The sequence below is a fragment of the Gallus gallus genome, chromosome 3 (genome assembly GCF_016699485.2).
Source record: "Gallus gallus isolate bGalGal1 chromosome 3, bGalGal1.mat.broiler.GRCg7b, whole genome shotgun sequence".
In the NCBI taxonomy this organism is placed as follows: Eukaryota; Metazoa; Chordata; class Aves; order Galliformes; family Phasianidae; genus Gallus; species Gallus gallus.
In genome coordinates, this window is record NC_052534.1 from 35,930,011 (window position 1) to 35,947,595 (window position 17,585).

At 34.5% G+C, this 17,585-nt stretch overlaps 1 protein-coding gene across 4 annotated transcripts in view; it reads right to left on the reverse strand.

Annotated features, from left to right (window-relative positions):
* Positions 1-17,585, reverse strand: part of FMN2 (formin 2) — a 157,642-nt gene that overhangs the window by 44,031 nt on the left and 96,026 nt on the right. For all 4 annotated transcript variants that reach the window (XM_040696690.2, XM_046938373.1, XM_040696689.2 and 1 more), the window contains 5 exon segments: positions 10,863-10,954; positions 10,586-10,715; positions 9,555-9,701; positions 8,299-8,358; positions 7,996-8,116 (listed from right to left, as the gene is read on the reverse strand). In XM_040696690.2, coding sequence (XP_040552624.1) covers positions 7,996-8,116; positions 8,299-8,358; positions 9,555-9,701; positions 10,586-10,715; positions 10,863-10,954 — 550 coding nt within the window.

Here is a 17,585-nt window from a genome sequence, read left to right on the forward strand (position 1 = left end):
TCATGAATTTCTAACCTGTACTAACAACATTTTTTGGTTTACAGCAACAGATGAATGACATATCCAAAAGATTATGGTGGTGGTATTATCATTTAAGAAAATGAGCCAGAGGTTCATTACCTATAGCAAATGCTAGTCAGTCAGCCCAAAGTAGGTCTGCACTTAGTCATTCAAGCTAGAGTATGAAAAATGTAAACGGATATTATGGTAGTCACATTACTCTTTTGTATTCTGTTAGCTGAGCAAATTGATTCACCTTTACTATACTACTCATCTGGTCTCCTATGTCTGGAACAAATTTTTTGAGAATGCAGCATTACATCTCTAGACAATGTTTAACTGTCTTTTCTCATAGTTGTGATTAAACCAAAGACAACTAGTGTATTTGTATTTTAAAATCAATATCACAAAGGGAGACTCATTCAAATCAAATAACCAGCAAGTCTAAACAAGCAAGGTCAGGGTGACACTAAAAATTTCAATCTCATTTTTATTTAGCTTACAAAATAATATAAGTACAAGTAGATTTTTTGAAAGCAAAACAAAATTTAGAATGAATTCATAAATTAAAATTCAAATAAAAGGGTAAGCCTACTTATGAAGCAATTTAATATACATACACATTCAAACGTACAAGCGAGTAAAACAGTTACGTGCTAAACTAAATATAAAAATGCAGTCGCTGCCATCTGTGAAGCATTTCTAAGATTGGGAAAGTCTATGATTTTAGAAAGGAACAGAACAGAAACTGTACCTTTGATAAACAGATACTACTGCTGATTGGTTTAGAGCCTGAATACAGTGATTCAGTTTTCCTTCTCTTTTATGATATTTTCACTATTTTTAAAGATTGTGGAAAAAAAACAAAGTGTGTTGTTATCTTTAGCAAAGAAAACTTTTTAATTCTTTCTAAAAATATTACCACAAATAGTAAAAATACAAGTATGACCCAAATGTTCTCTAACCACCTTTGAGGTTCTTAAATGCTAGTCAACACATCTGAAATAAGGGAAGGAATTCAAAATAACCATGAATTTTCATACAGTAATGGCCAGAAGGAAGCAGGAGAAATTACGTACTATTCTGCAAAAAAAAAAAAAAAAAAAAAAGAAAATTCTGATGGTGGTGGTGGTATTTTTACTATTCTTTACTCCTGTTCAAAAATATATGACAGAGTTGAAAGACACCCTAGAAACAGTCATAATTGTCCATTTAGTATCACTTACATTTCATACCTTTTTCCAAAATATTCTTCACAGAACAATTAAAACATTTTACTCTCCTGACTACACCTCCAGATATCTCAGCTGATTTGGAAGAAACATGTCTTATAAAAATATATGCTGAAAGAAATCTGTAGTCTATACCTATGCCAATAGTCTGAATTGCAGAACTGCAAAGAAGCAGTCCTCTTTCAAAGCCTAGAAGAAAATACAAGGATATACTATCCTTTGTACTCAACTTGCTATGGCAAAGGAAAACTTATGTAATACTGTTGCAAGAAATGTCTAATCTTTAATCACATGCATACTGGAAGCCCTTCCATAGTTGATTTGTTCATGTAAGTGGGGTGGAAGAAAGAAAGCAAAGTTAATTATATTTTTGTTTCTCTAGTTTGCTTTTTATTTATTTCTACGTGAAAGGACTAAAATCAGTGATGTTCAGAAGACTAGCTGTTCGTGTTTGTTTCTGACCCTATTCCTGGATTGCAAATTACGTGTAAGTAACTTAAAAAAAATTCCTTTTCCTTGCTTTGTAGGAAGATGCCATATATAATATCTGATTAAAATAAATAAAAATAAAAAGAGGAGGAAATGCTATGACTGTTACAATATTAATACCCATCCCATAATCTGCCAGCTTTGAGACAGCTTATGTTCAAAACTAGCTCAACTGGATGCTTTCTTCATTAAAGAATTAACAGTCCTGTAAGCTCTAAGTTTCCTTGTTTTCCAGAGGATCAAGTTTGGAATCACAGCCTCCCTGTACAACCTGTTTGTTAGAGCACTCATTTATCATGTCTTGCAATTTGTCACCAGAGTATAAAATCCCTTTATTTGGATGAAGTATTGTTATTCCTCATTGTAACTGAAGGAATTTTAAAGTGCTCATCATATGAAAGGAACGTAGAACACTGGACAGTTACCAGTATTTCTACCCAAGTGCAGGAATATGATACTGAATAAATATGTCAGAAGTGTATTTAATAACTTCTAAGCAATGTGGACGTGAAACATGCATAAAAAAATTTGAAAATGCCAGAGCATTCCATATCTATTCCACCCCCCCTCTCCCGCCAGTGTTACAGACAAACACATATCATTCCAACAAAGCTGATCACCTAAACACCCTAGATTATCAAAGGACTAGGTTGGCAAGGTAGATTTGCTGCAGTAAGTTTACAAAAGTTTTGTCTGAAACAAATGCTTATCTGTCTTTTGAGTTCTATCAAGTTAAGTCAAAACTTGCTCTATTACCATCTCTATTCTCACAGCTTCTGTTATGTGAGCAACAGAAAAACAATGCTAAAATAAGTAGTTCCATTTAATTAAAGGAGATTTAAAATTTTAATATAATACAAGAATGGAATGGCATTTAAAGCATCCTAACTGACAATCATGTAGACAGGCATAATAGCCAAGCACTAGGTAGAAACTCACTAGGTAGAAGTCTCAAAAACTGGCAGTGCCCAAACAGGAACAAAGAAGGATAAGAACCTCATATTGCTTTATACAGTAAAGGTTTCAGTTCTCTTGGCTACCCAGTCTACGTGCATTTGCCTTATTTACACATTCTGAAGACTTCAGATCCTAAGCAGAGGTTGGTACAGGCAGAGACATCTCTTTCTCAACCTTCTAAACAGTTATTAACATATAAGCAATATTCAAAAAATGAACTGATGTTTGTCAGGGTATTTGGGCTAACCACACCTGAGACCACATATTTACCGATAGAAGTCCTACAGAATTGAGATGGATTTTTAAGACAGGACGGTTTATGATACTTGAGAGAACAAGCTGTGCTAAGACTTAAGAGACTATTTGTTTTTACGGTTTTAAGGATGTTTTGAAACTATGTCCCTGATTTTCAGAGGTTTTGAGTACTCAGAGTCCCACAGGACATTCGCCTGAGTCCAACATATCTGAAAAGCATATAAACAGCATAAGCACTATTTTCACAACTTCTTCAGTGATTTCTTATTTCTTACAGCTGCAACCTGGGACTTTAATAGAAAGTTTAGACTTTATCAAAGGAGAATACCGGCCTCATCAAAAGAAACTGATGAATTCAGCCACAAGTACAGAAACAGCTTTTTTTTTTTTTTTTTTTTTTTTAATTGTAAAGACTTGTGCTAAGAACTGCTGAGTCTTCAAGGGATTCCATAGACAGCTCCTTGTTTGGAGTTCTAAGGACAGTAAAATATGACTCACAGATTGACTGAAAGCCTGGCTTTAGTTTACATCTGGTTTAGGTTTAGGAGTCTGCATACTGCGTAGCTGCCGCAATTAACCCCTTCAGTAATAGCTGAATAAACAGCTAGAATTTTTGGATGCATGCTGCTAACAAGTAGGCAAAAGTAAAGATTTAACTTAGCTAAGACAATAGTTGCTCCTGTGAAGGTAAATTAAACAGATAACAGAAGGATTTAGCCTGCAAGCATTAACAGAAGATCTAACAGCGGATGCAATCTTATTTTACAAGGTAACCCATGGTCAACACAACTGTCAACATCTATATGTTTAATAGATTATTATGCAAATAAAAAATGGTAAGGAACCAAAGCATATCTACTACCTTATATCTCTCAGTCCCATCTTGACAATGCCCCAGATTCAGTTACAAGTCTTTCTACTGCACCAAATGGAACTTTCAGTTCTCTGATTGCCACAGCAGGTATTAGATGTATAATTTATATCGCTACACAGCTAAGCTGAATAAATAATTTCAGGTCACAGTAAGAAGTACGAAAAAAAAACAGGGAACATGTACTTCTCCAAATTATTGTGGAACTCTTCTTGGAATACAGTTGTTAAAATATAAAGTGCTCTGTATCTGCTTAACAATTTATAAACACTTTCAGTCATGTTTATTTCTAACCAAAGAGATATAGCAAGCCATACTGCCTACCTTCTTATGGAGATTTTTCAATGACTTGTTGCACACATGGTAGAAAAAGAGCGTCACTACAAAACTAATACTTAAATTATGAAAATAATATTATTACTTATAAGTAGTTTTCAGGCAAAGATATTAAGCATTACAATACTGTGGCATATAAATAAGCACTGACTGGTTCAATTTTATAGCAGTCCATTATAGGGTATTATTCTTCTTTTCAACAACTAGTCGGATTTATTTTCTGCCTGACATTGTTTCTAATTGCATTTTAGCTGAGCTTCAGTGAAACTTTTGCAATAAATGACAATTGATGAATTGGATTATGATTTGCAAGAATAAACTAACTATTCTAAGGCTAAAATGCTAACAAGCAGCCAAAGAATAGCTTCTAAATAGTCTTAACTTGCCATAAGTGCTTCATGAATAACTCTCACTGCCATTTTAACATCCTAGTTCTTTCCTAAATAAAATATATGTTCTGAAGATCTTTATGGGTCACAAATCCAGTATTTTTCTAAATCACAAGTGTGCATCCATATGCTAGTACTGAATACACAACACGTCTCACATGACTCAGCAAGAGCCATGTTCTTGTGACGCTGGATGCCCAATTTTTCTTTAATATGGTGAGTTAAGTCATGTGACAAGTGCTAAAGTTTCGTCCCCAGAATGACTTAAGAACAGAGTCATTGCTTGGCATAACTGCATCAAAAAACATTGCTGACAGCCAGGAGAGATCAAAAGCAGATCAAATTGCTTAACAAACTATATGTCACTGAAGTTAAGAAGGCTAAAGTAAGAATCCTGGACAGCTGTGAAATCTCGGGGCAACAGATAGAGCCAAACTCACTTGGTTTGTAAATGAAAAGCTTTACCTGTTCTTTGGTCTTCTGTTTCTTAACAGTAATCTACCATATTAACTTTAACCCTGGGGTGTATTTCATCTAAAAACAGCAACAAAGTCTGAACAATCTATAAGTATGATGTTGTATGGTTAGAATAATTTCTGCTACCCTAGTTTAGATGACTTACAGCTTAGCTGAAATGTAAATTTCTAAATTATTTATCTTGGAACAGGTACACATTGTGCCTTCTGAAAGTTTTTGGACTTCCACTTTGATTTGAAATCTCTGTAGAGACTTTTCTTTCTAGCATTTACAAATTGAAAGGCATACAGTATTCATGAAACTTTAAAATGAACAAGAGCTTCCATAGTCAAAAAATTTTAAACACCCCAAGCTTTTTTTCTTCTTAAGAAAATCAGCATAACTCCCTTAATACAATCATAAGCCCTAGCTCTGAACTGTGAAACAGCATGATAAAGACAGATTTTTGCAGAATTATAAAGATGATTTACATCTATATGCCACTGTGTATGTTACTGACATATCTAAATAGAAAAATGCAGCATTTATAGACTGAACTATTTAATTACTGTTACAAAGCAATTTTTCATAACAACCTTCCTCTAGCTTGTGCTGGTGTTTTATTTATTTTTGTTGTTGTATTTACTTGTAATTTTATGAAGAGATCCTTTTGGAACCGCCTTCCTGCCATTTTTTACTGTGATCTCACTGTGCATAGTTTGCAGGGTATTTGAAACTAACATACCCTTAAACTGGTGATAGTGCCGTATTGTTATATGCATATTTCCAGTGATTAAATTAGAAAAAAAACAAACATGTAAACAAACAAAAAGAACAAGAAAATGTGAAATCCGATCATAAAATATTCCACCTAAACACAGATGAAAATGGCGTCATAGCTACAGCCTACAACTAACTGTAGAACAGGAATGCAGTCATAGGCATCTATTTCCCTCTCTAAGTGTGGTGATAGTCTTTCTCGGGAATACTCAATACTCATTTTCAACGGCTTCAAAAAGAGAGGATCATATTTAGGGTTCTGTCATAATTTGAGAAGTATCTTAAGTTCCCTTCCTGCTCAGTCATTTAATGAGACACTTACTAGTTCCTCAAGTGGTAAGGTTCCAGATAAACATTAGTAAATCTGGCAGTGTACTTGAAATAAATGAAAAAGGAAAACCACTTTGAAGACATTTTAGCCATTCAGCTAAAATATGCATTATTTTAAAAAGACCAGCATTTGATTTGGCTATGCTGTCTCTCTGAAGCTATTACAACTAAGCAATTGGAATATGCAGAGGTTTTAGTGAATCCTTTTGCAGTCAGAGCTTTCTTTAAAGCAATTTTGAATTCAAGGTGACACATTTCTTTGAAAAAGAGACATCAAAAAGCATTTTGCATCACTCAGAGTTGATAAGAAAGCCGTAAGATTTTTACTTTGTATCCAGAAGAGGATGCAGAAGGGGGCCAAAGCTATTTCCTAAAAACGCTTTTCCTAAAGGGAGCAGGGAGTCGAGATGTCTGCGTCTATTCTTCAGTTTCGTTAACTAGAAAACAGAATGACAATGGAGATTCAAGCCTAAGGGCTGGGTCTGGAAGCACAGAAGAATTTGCCTGAAGTCTTGTGGCAGAGTGAAGCATGTAATTTCCATTTTTTCAGAAAGCTGTCTTTGATCACTACACAGTGTAGATTTATTCCACAAGAGATTTATGTCTGAGTGCAAATTTCAACCCTGATCTAAAATATTTAAGCCCTTGTCCATATAATTATACTTTCAGTGAACTTGTGAAGGATAACGTCTGCATCCCTAGAAGTTCTTCAACATGTGCCTGAATTCAAGTACTTTCCCTAAATCAAAGCTAAATATCTTTCTCCTCTGTTTGTAAGCTCGGAGTTTGCCCCTCAGATAATCTGAAAGTTGCTAGAGCTATAGAAATATTTTTTCTTATGGCTGATTCTTCAGGGCAGCAGCTGGATGCTGCACCAGTTCGCTCTTCAGTATCACGAGTGATCTTGAAATAACTTTAAATTTTACTTCGAAATATTTAAAATACATTTTTAAAGAAAGAATTTAAACATCAACATAGAAAGTTTGATAAGGGCAAGAAGAGAACGTCAGATTTTATTTTGTAACAGTGCCAAGTCTTTGTTTTAATACAGAACCTTCCATTCTAGGTTTTTCAGGGACTAGTGGTTTACTAAACTCTACCATGCTCTCTAGATTCCTGGCATTCAAAACCATTTGAAACAGTCAATACAGATCTTTTCACTGTTTGATTTGAATCCTTCTCTCCACAATTTATCATAATGCATATACTTGCCTAGGCTGACAGAGACCTTTAGCAAAAACATTGAAGATCATGGATGTTGCTGGCTAACATTTTCACAAACTCTTTATCTTAATTAACTTAAACTTAGTACTTAGTTCCCAGTGCTATTAAGAAAAATGTTATACATGTTCTTTAAAAACTCCAGCAAATGTATTTTTAGGCGTTGAGTTTTAAGAAATGTCATTCTACAAACATGAGAAAAAAAATACTTTCTTTGCATATTATATTTTAGAAAAGTTCAATTATTTCAATGTCTTAAACAGCATTTTCTTATCTGCTAGGCAGTACTTGGACCTAATTCTAAAATATTTTTGTCACGGTTACAGTCCAATGCTTCGAAATTTTAGTTATGGTCAGTTCACATACATACACACACACACACACAATAAAACAGTGATGATTTTGTTCTAGTTTTGAGACATAAGATTTTACCTAATTGGTTTGATGCTGTATACTTTAGCAACCTCTTCAAGGTTATCTGCAGAAAATAATGAATTACTATAATGAAGTTGATAAAATAATGGTCACAAAAAAAAAAAAGGAAACAAAAGCCTACCTGAGGAATCAAAGTATACGCAACTACTTTTATACTGTCATATAATTTCTCAAAGTGATAGAAAAAAGTAATACCAGATATACATTGCAAACATATAATTAACACTTAAACTAACTTCAGTACCTCGCAAATCTTTCTTCATTTTGCGGAGATCCTTTTGAAAGTCTTCAAACTTCAGCTGTGAAGCCTGAAAGAGATCCTGTGGCTCTGGAAGAGGAAAGATGCATTGCTCTTTCCCAGCATCCTGACAACAACACAAATATGCAGTTACATTGTGCTCATTATATTTTTATTTTATAAAATATAACACAAATAACATGTGTGCATTTTCTTATCTTAGCCAGCAGAAATGCAAATTTAAGCTGATTTTTGATCTTTATTTTTGATCTTTAGTTTACAAAAAAAGTAAAATTTATCCTCACTCACCTCATCAAAATTACGCAAATAGTATGAGACAATATAAGATAGAAGACTTCTGCTGTTGTCCTGTGTAGAAGAAAAAATAGTTGTTGTATTAAGACTCCCTGGGGAAAAAAATATCTAATGTTCATTCAAGTCGCTTTTAGAGTCACACACAGGAAGTATTTTGTTTTTATGGGTCTTTTTTTTTGGTGGGGGGGGGGGGGGGGGGGGGGGTGAAGGGGTTGGGAGCAAGAGATCACTTAAAGAAACAAGAACAACAACAAAAAGCTGTGAACTATTAAACAACCATTAAAAACAGTAACAGAAAAATATGTTGTAACAGTTGCATAAGCCATTCCTGATTTTAGAAATGTAATTCATTGTAAACTGAGTCTTTGCATTTGAAATTTCCGAACAAGGGAAAAGCGAAACTAATTCTATGCTGGTGTATGCATCTTACCTGGGTAACATTCAGAACTTTTGCTCATGTATAAGTTCTGAAACTGATAATCTATCTAGAGTCCATAGTAAAACCATAAGATTTTACTAAAGTAAGCTGCCCTAGACATGCTGTACTATGGCATCATTCACATAATCGCTCTCTTGGCTTACTGCAAGAACAGTCACACCAGAATGGAGTTCCTTTCAAAGCAAGTAGTTGACATGATACTCACATTATCTAATACAACAGCTAAAGCATGTGTATTTAGGGAAACAAGCTCTTCTTTTTCTACCACTTTCAGACGAGCAGAACTTGATATTCACAGAATCACAGAATTGTAGGCGTTGGAAAGGGCCTCTAGTTGAAACTCTCTGCTGAAAAAGGTTCTCCAGAGTAGTTTGTAAAGGATCTTGAGTATCTCCAGAGGAGATACTCTGGGCAGCCTATCCTAGTGCTCTGTAACCGTCATAGTAAAGAATTCTTTCATCATGTTCGTATAGAACTTCTCATGTTCTGGTCTGTGCTCATGTCCCCTTTTTCTGGGCAATGCTGAGGAGCCTGGTCCCACCCACTTAACACCCACCCTTTAGACATTTATGAGAATCTCCAAGCTGAACAGTCCCAGGTCTTGTAGTCTTTCCTCATAAGAGAGATGCTCTAAGCTCCTGAATGATTTACTAGCCATATTTTGGGCCAATTTAAAGTCTTAAGAATTATTCAGAATTTCCTTTGATATGCTTTTCTAAATTACACACTGTTCATTTAAAAATGAAAGAAGAGTGATTTGTGGAAATATTTTAATATTTTAAGGCCAACAGGAAATCTCAAATCAACTTACACTGCTCTTGACATCTTTCAGTTTTGGCAGGATATCTAGTCCAAACCCATCAGCCTGTCCTCGTGTTCTATTTCCACCATTCATGTAATTTCCAAAGGCAAGAACCAAACCTAAGACCTGCATAACTCCTGACCCATTTTTCAGTGTCTACAAAAGAGAAAAAGAGAAACAGGTGTTCACAAAGGTGTAGAATGTTATTAATATGTTATGAAAGGAAAACCTTATCTGCAAAACTGATATTAATTTAAATGTAATATGTATATACTATCTAAATATAATATGTATAGACATATATAACATGAATATAACTTATGAATATGATTTATATAAATAGAAAACAGCATATTATAAGAAGTGATCTTTTAGGAAAAAGGAAACAGTATTTACTTAAATCGTGTTGGTGTGAATTATATTTAATTTAGAAGAGGGTTTTGCAACAAATCCCTAAAACACCTATTTAAAAACAAACAGAACCTTAAGAGTTAAAACAAAATACTAAAAATAGTTATGAAAATACTGACAAAACCTGCATGTTAAAGCCATGTAGTTCTGCTTGTGGTACTTCCCTCCCCCCCTTCCTCCATGGGACTACCAAATTACAGGAATCTCTTCCAGCTAGAGACATCATTGCTTTCTCTCAGCCATTTTATCACTGATATTATTGAGTTGCACACTTCCAAAAACCAAGCAAACATAAGGTGAACTGAACCTGTATTCCTTTGGAACTTAATTACACAGTGATTATAAAGAGGAAAAATTTTGCTTTCACAAACAGAAAAGATAGATTCTCTTCCTGAGACCGATATGCATTTATGGCAACAAGATGATATAGTTCAGTCCCAAAAACTAGTCTTAAAATTTGCTTTGATGTTGAAGTGCAATCATAAAACGTTCTATTCTGCAGGACTGCTATCCTTCAGATGTAATGAGTACTCAGAGTAAATAAAGAAAAAACTTTTGAAATATGAGTACAACTTAACAAGATTAAATATCAAAAATATAGCTCTAAGTCTTTATGGAACACAACCTACCTCACAGAGTTTCTGTAATAATTCAAGTTTGCGATGGATTGAACAAATGCTTTCTGAAAATGTTGACTGAAACAAGATGCAAAATACACGTTCTGAAAAGTTGGGAATTAACGAGAGTTCATAGAGGAACCTGTAGAAATTAACAGAGAAAATGATCACAGGTTTCAGAGTTTGTTTTGATTTTTCTTTCTTTTATATAATCCATAGCTAATTTACAGTAGCATGCAACATTTTCTAAAGTGAATAAAATTATATTGTTTTCTAAGTATGTTCTTACTGTTCCGGTTTATCCAAAGACTTAGCATTTTCTTTTTCCTTAGACGCCTTGCTGTGTTTTTCTATTTTTTCTAATTCATCTGATTGTGCTCTCTGGAATAAAGAAATAAAGTAATTAAAAAGTTTAGCTTAGGTACTACTTAAAAACCTAGTCTAAAAACACAAATGAATATGCCCTTGTCACTAATCTTGTTTATACATTTTCCTTTTCTTTCCAGCATCTGCTTACTGTGAAATTACTAAATCCATGGAGTGACTTTAAATAGAATTAAATAAAATGGAGATGAGAAGTACTTCATTATAATATTATTGACTACTGATAATATGTAAGAAACAAAACAATCATTCAACCAGACATTGAGAAAATCTTCACACCTCTACTTCCTATTCTTTGGCTGTTTATAAAGTCATTGGATCAAGAACTTCGTTCTCGAGTTGTGTTTTTCTTCCCAAAGCACTTGAGTTGTGTTTGAACACACTCTGGTCCTTAAATTCATTTAAATAATAACTACTACTTAAAAACAACAACAAAAACCAGACAACAAACAAAATCAAGACCAGGCTGGATGTGGCTCTGGGCATCTTGATCTAGTGGTTGGCGACCTGCCTGTGGCAGGGGGGTTGAAACTAGATGATCATTTTCATCCTTTTCAACCCAGAACATTCTACGATTCTATGAACTAAAATGAAAATGTTTGTATTGTTTATTGCAAACAAAACTTTATTTTGTACTTGGAAAAAGCCACAGAACAACAATTAGTTGAACTATCATACATGAAAACTACACACGTGTGTATGCGCGCGTGTGTGGAATAAAATGATATTCTTTTTTATCTTAATGAGTCTATATTAAAGACTGTAAGCAACTATATGTCAACTATCTAGTTCCTTGGAGGACTCTGTGTTATGCTGTAATATCTGTTCTTCAGTATTCTAATCAAAAGAGAAAGAGCTTCACTTCTTTTCCTGTTCCATACTGTAAATTCAAACAGCATGGAAAGGAATAAAAGTGGAGTGGAAACTTCTAACTCTTCTTTTAACATTTTTGTTTGTTTTCAAAATAGATTCAAATTAGGTATCTGTGCAAGACTGAAAGAAAAAGCAGCAAATATATATACATTCATTTCTTTAGGAAAATACTATGTACATTTTTGAACTTCACCCTAGAACTCAACAGCAGCTTTGGAAAACAACATTCTAACTACTTAATGCCAAAGCACTATGAATGGATCTACATTCTGTTTTTCAAGATTTTGCTCAACTAACGTAGGTAGTTTGCTAACTCTTAAGATCATACTGCCATAGCTCCATCAGCAATTTGAAACCAGAAAGTAAGGTTTGGACAGTTCTTCTGAGGCTGTTAAACATCTCACATGAAAAGGGAAAATGCTCTTGTGAAATCAAAAGATAATGAGAGTCAGAACAAAATAGAGAGTTTCTCTATTCAACTCAAGTCTAGAAATGACTGCAAGGCTAACCGTCTCAAATACTACATATCCTAGTACGTACCCAGGGTTCCTGTTGATATTCTTCAAGGTTCATCTTTAATGTAGTCTACTCTATTCTATGAAGTGCTCTAATAGTATTGGAGTAATAATATTGCTGACAACTTTTTCTACTCAGCAGTAAACTTTTTTCTTAACACTATGATATTATAATGGTAGCAGTATCTGTTTCACAGAATCATAACATACTTAAGGTGTGAAGTAACCTCTGGAGATCATCTAGTCCAACATTCTGGCACAAAGCAGAGAAAGCTAAAACAGGTTCTCAATACTGCATCCAATTGGATTTTGGCTAACTCCAAGGATGGAGACACCTACCCCAGCATTTGATCAAACTAACAATAACAAACAAAACAAAGGGAAGGGTAGGATTACAGATTTTTTTTTCTTTTTTTTTACCCACAGAGTAAACACCTTGAAAATATGAATGAGTGAACTTGTGGATAATTTTTCAACCCCCTTCATCACTTGTTACATTATCCTACATATTAGTAAATCCAGTTTATCTATCAGACTTTGCTAGATTAAGAAAATTCAAGGAATTAAGGAACTTTCATTTTCCAGAGGCACCATAGCATTTAACTTCTACACTTTAAGAATTCTAGCATGTTCAGTGTTGTTTGCACTCAAAAATTAAGTTCTGTTGAATCTGATTCCATTATTTAACAAAAGAACTGAAAAAATGTACTCTAAAAGGACATATAGGGCAAAGCAGCATCTGGTGAAACACCCACTGATTATCACATTGCACCTGTATTCACAGCATACAGATTTACAGAATAACTGAAAAAAGGGGAAAAGATTATTGCCACAAAAGGTTTATCTTCTAACAATAGGTAATTGATGATAAAAAGGTAAGGAGTAACAGTAAATATTGATCTTTTACCAAAATGGCACTCTAAGATTTTGGCGTTATAAAGGTCTGATTTAGAGAGATTTGCTTTCAAAAGCCTAGGGAAAGTCAACAACTAATTCTTTGCTATTAAAGAAATGAGTGGATTCCTTCTTTTTAGAGGCCTCACATAGTTCTGTAGGAGCGGTTGTAATCGTCAGAATCAATCCTGAATCACAAAACCTACTAACAGACTGAACAGTCTCCAAAACTGAGAGTATAAGAAAGGCAACCACAATCAATATGGGGTGACTAGATAGGGTATGATACATTTTTCCTTATAATTCCACAGGGATCTTCTTTTGTAACTATGTTTTATTAATGTTGACAAAAGCAAAATATTAGACATTCCCAGTGGAGAGATGAGAAGTGGAAGTCAGATGCAAGAAAAGCATGTTTAATGGATAAACTAAAACCATGACTGTGTATTAAAAATTACTTCTGTTTTATGAATTTATTTAAGTATATTACTATTACTTAAGGTACCTCGATATCTATTAACTTAAATACTTATTGCTAAGTTACTTGAATCACCTAAATTGGGGTTTTCAAGGAAATATCCAGAACACTATGAACATGTAATTTTTGTACAATAATTATGTTATATTAAAAAATATATACACACACATACGCATGCATATATATTTGGATTTAAAATGAAATGTAAAAAAAGGGAATAACAAATAGCATTGTAGTTAGCACTACAGCTGCTTACTAAAGCATTGCATTAGTTACAAGCTGTTAAGTTTTATAGATAGGAAAACTAAGGACAGGACCTCGGGAATTAAAATTGTCAACTGTAAGATTGCATATTTGTCAAAGTATCACTCTCTTGCTCAAGCAAAATCATAACTTCTGTTATCTCTGACAGTTATAACTCCCACCTGTCTTCTTAACTGCAGGGGGCAGAATCCACCACCCCTCCAACAGCCTGTTTGAGTGTTTATTTCTATCCTTGTCCCTGGAATACTTTCCCTGATAGTTTATCTAAATCTTCAGTGCTTCAGTTTAAGCATATGTCCTGCTCTCCAAAGAAGAGAGGAACAAGGCCTCAACCAAACATATTTGTTTTACTCAAAAAAATTTCACTTCATTCAGGTTTTGCCTGGTAAATTAGGGCCTAGGTTTAAAATCAATGTTTTCTTCTGCTCTCTCATTAGTTCACATTTCATTCATCAAAATGAATTACTTAAAACTATCTCTGTCAGTTTGATGGCATTGGATATGAAAACATTTCTATATAGTATACATTAATACAGCATATGCCAAAATGAAAATATGGCATAGCTCCAGAATGTTACTAGAATGAAAGGTAGCCAGTATCAATGTATTCTTTCATTTAATATGGAATTCCTGAGATCTACTGTCTGAGCATACTTTCTGAAGCAGCTTTTCACACAGCCCTTGGAAGAGCCACTTGGTCTCTTTTCCACAGGCTTTTCTAGAACATTCTGTGAAACACTGCCAAAGGCATATCTAAAATTGAAATACATAGCATTAACTTTGTTTTTTTTTTATTTTTCCCCTCCACTTCCACTTCTTCTTCCTGTCCTCCACTCTCTAGCCCCTCAATCCCCCAATGCCTGCAATACTGCTGCAGTACATACGGAGATCAGTTTAGCGTTATCCACTCTTCAAAAAGTCATAATGCCTGTTACAGAACTCATTTGATTGAATACAAATGCAAGTAGTTTATTTACTCATTCTGGTATTTTCCTACTAATTAAACTGACAGACCCGTAATTGACTTGCAACATAAATATGCATATTACCAAGCAAAGCAGAGAATGTTGGGAACAAATGAATACGTACATTATTATGCAATAAAGTGAAGGCTGCTTTATAAAACAAAATTTTCAACATTTCTAACAGTTTCCAATAAACTGCAAAATGTTTCAGTTGTGAGTATTGCAGGTGCTGTTCAGGTGAAAGGCTTGCTTTTTTTGTTTGTTTTTGTTATGGAGCAGGCACAAACAAAAGAGTTCAACTTCTGTTTCTTCCACTAAACTTTAACTTCAACTAAACATTCTCACCCAATGGAAAGCTAAAAGAAAAGAAGAAAGCTTCTATTTCATCTCTAATCAGTAAAAACTCTTGGCAATTGATGAAAGCTATAGCTCTTAGAACTCAGAACGATGCCAAGAGAGGCAGCATTGTTCTAACAGTCACACTATTTGAGCCATGGTAGAGTCTAGGTCTGTGAATGACACAACTTCATAGGGAGATCTATTACCATATCCGTATCTTTATCAGTGGGATCCCAGAGTGCATTAAAAAGGAGCGTGGCCAACAGGTCAAGGGTCCTCCCTCTCTACTCTGCCCTGGTCAGGCCTCACCTGGAGTACTGCATCCAGTTCTGGGCTCCCTGGTACAAAATAAGACAAGGACCTCCTGGAGAGAGTCCAGCAGATGGCCACATAGACAATAAAGGGCCTGGAGCAACTTCCCTGTGAAGAAAGGCTGGGTGACTTGGGTCTGATCAGCCTTGAGAAAAGAAGACTGAGAGGTGATCTTATTAATATTTACAAATATCTTAAGTGTGGCAGTCAAAGGGACATTGCCAACCTCTTTTCAGGGGGTTTGGATTCAATCTCTGGAGGCCCCTTCCAACCCCTACAATTCTGTGATTTTATTTATTCAATTTAGACTTTAAAAAAACAACAAAACAAACAAACAAACCTACCACTGTTATTCAGTTTACATTTAAAAAAAATGTCAATAAATAAATAAATTATAGAAACTTGTTAGTAGGAAAACCTAGTTCTGTTATTCCGTTATTCTGGAATAATTTTTAACATATACTCCCTTCTGTTAAGTTGAATACTCTTAAAAACTTTTAATAAATGAGGAAGATGAAAATATTTTATCAAGGAGCTTAAAGCCAAGAGGTTATTTTCAAGTTCTTCACAATAAATAATGAGAATACTCTCTCTTCAGGCCTTCTACACATAGCAAAGTATTAGAATACATATCACAGCAGTCTACATATTACGAGAACTGCTCTGAAAGTAATGCCTCTTATTTTATTATGTTGGCCCACAATGTCAGAGGTGAACGTTGATGATCAGGCAGTAGAGGTTGAATCTTCCTACCAATATTTCATTACATTTTGTTGTTGTGCAACAGATGGCAGCAGAGAGGCAGTCTGACAAAATGGAGTCTGACATGGAAGTGAGTATGAAGCAAAGGTAATTGAATTACTTCATGCAGAAAACATTGCCCCCACTGACATTCGTTAATGCTTGCTGATCGTTTCTGGAAATCAAAGAGGGGATGTGAGCATAGCGAGGCAGTGGATAGTGCATCTCTGCAGTGGCAAAAGTGACACAGATGAAGCCACATTCCCAATAGCCATGCACAGCTGACACACCATGAAATGAAGAATGTTTTGATCAGCTCATCCATGCAAACTGGCTAACAGTGGTGACTAGGTTGAAAAACATTCTTTTGCAGCTGAGAATTAGCTCTATCAAACAGTTTTTTTGTGCTCTTTGGTTGTAGTTTCCATGGAAGTAAATAGGAGGCATTACTTTAGGAGCAACCTACAAGTACACATGCATGTTCAAGTTGCTAATGTTTCTCTAGGAAATCCACTGGCAAATGTTAGGCAGACTCACTATTCTTTATTTTTTTCAGAAAACAATCGTTGTTTTCTGATTGTATATGCACAGAAAAACTGACAAAGATACCACAGCTAAGCATGATCCACTCATGGGTAGATCAGAGAAAAAATGTCCCAAGGTATGGGTTCAAGTTTTAATCAAAGCAAAGAGATCCAAGTCTATGGTGCAGGTTCAGAATCATGCCTGTTTCACATACTTAATTCAGAATCTTCCATACAGAATTCTGATTTTCTCTGTATTTTAAATTACAACAGAGAAGTATGACAGATCTGCACAACTGTTATTGAGGATTACATATCAGAATTGGCAAGCTTATTTTTGTACAGCTAATGTTTATCTGTTCTTAAATTTACAACAGATAATAACAAAAAGCCTTTTATATTATTCTCCATCATTTCTGTCAAGAGAAGCCATTTAATACATTTAAAAAGTTGTTAATCTGGTTTCTCGACACCTTTTTGAATGCTAACATGTTTTATTTCCTTCAATTTTAGTGGTTTCATAATGATATCGATGGAGAAAATAGTGTAATATGTCAGAATTTTGTTTTTACTATATATGAAATCAGACAGCAGAAATCTCACAGATATACTATAAAAAACACACTGCTTTAGGACTTAACTCTCCTCTTTTATAGTGCTTTATCCTATGAACTGGATAGGTTCAAATATAGGGTAAAGGCCATTCTTCTATTTTACAACACA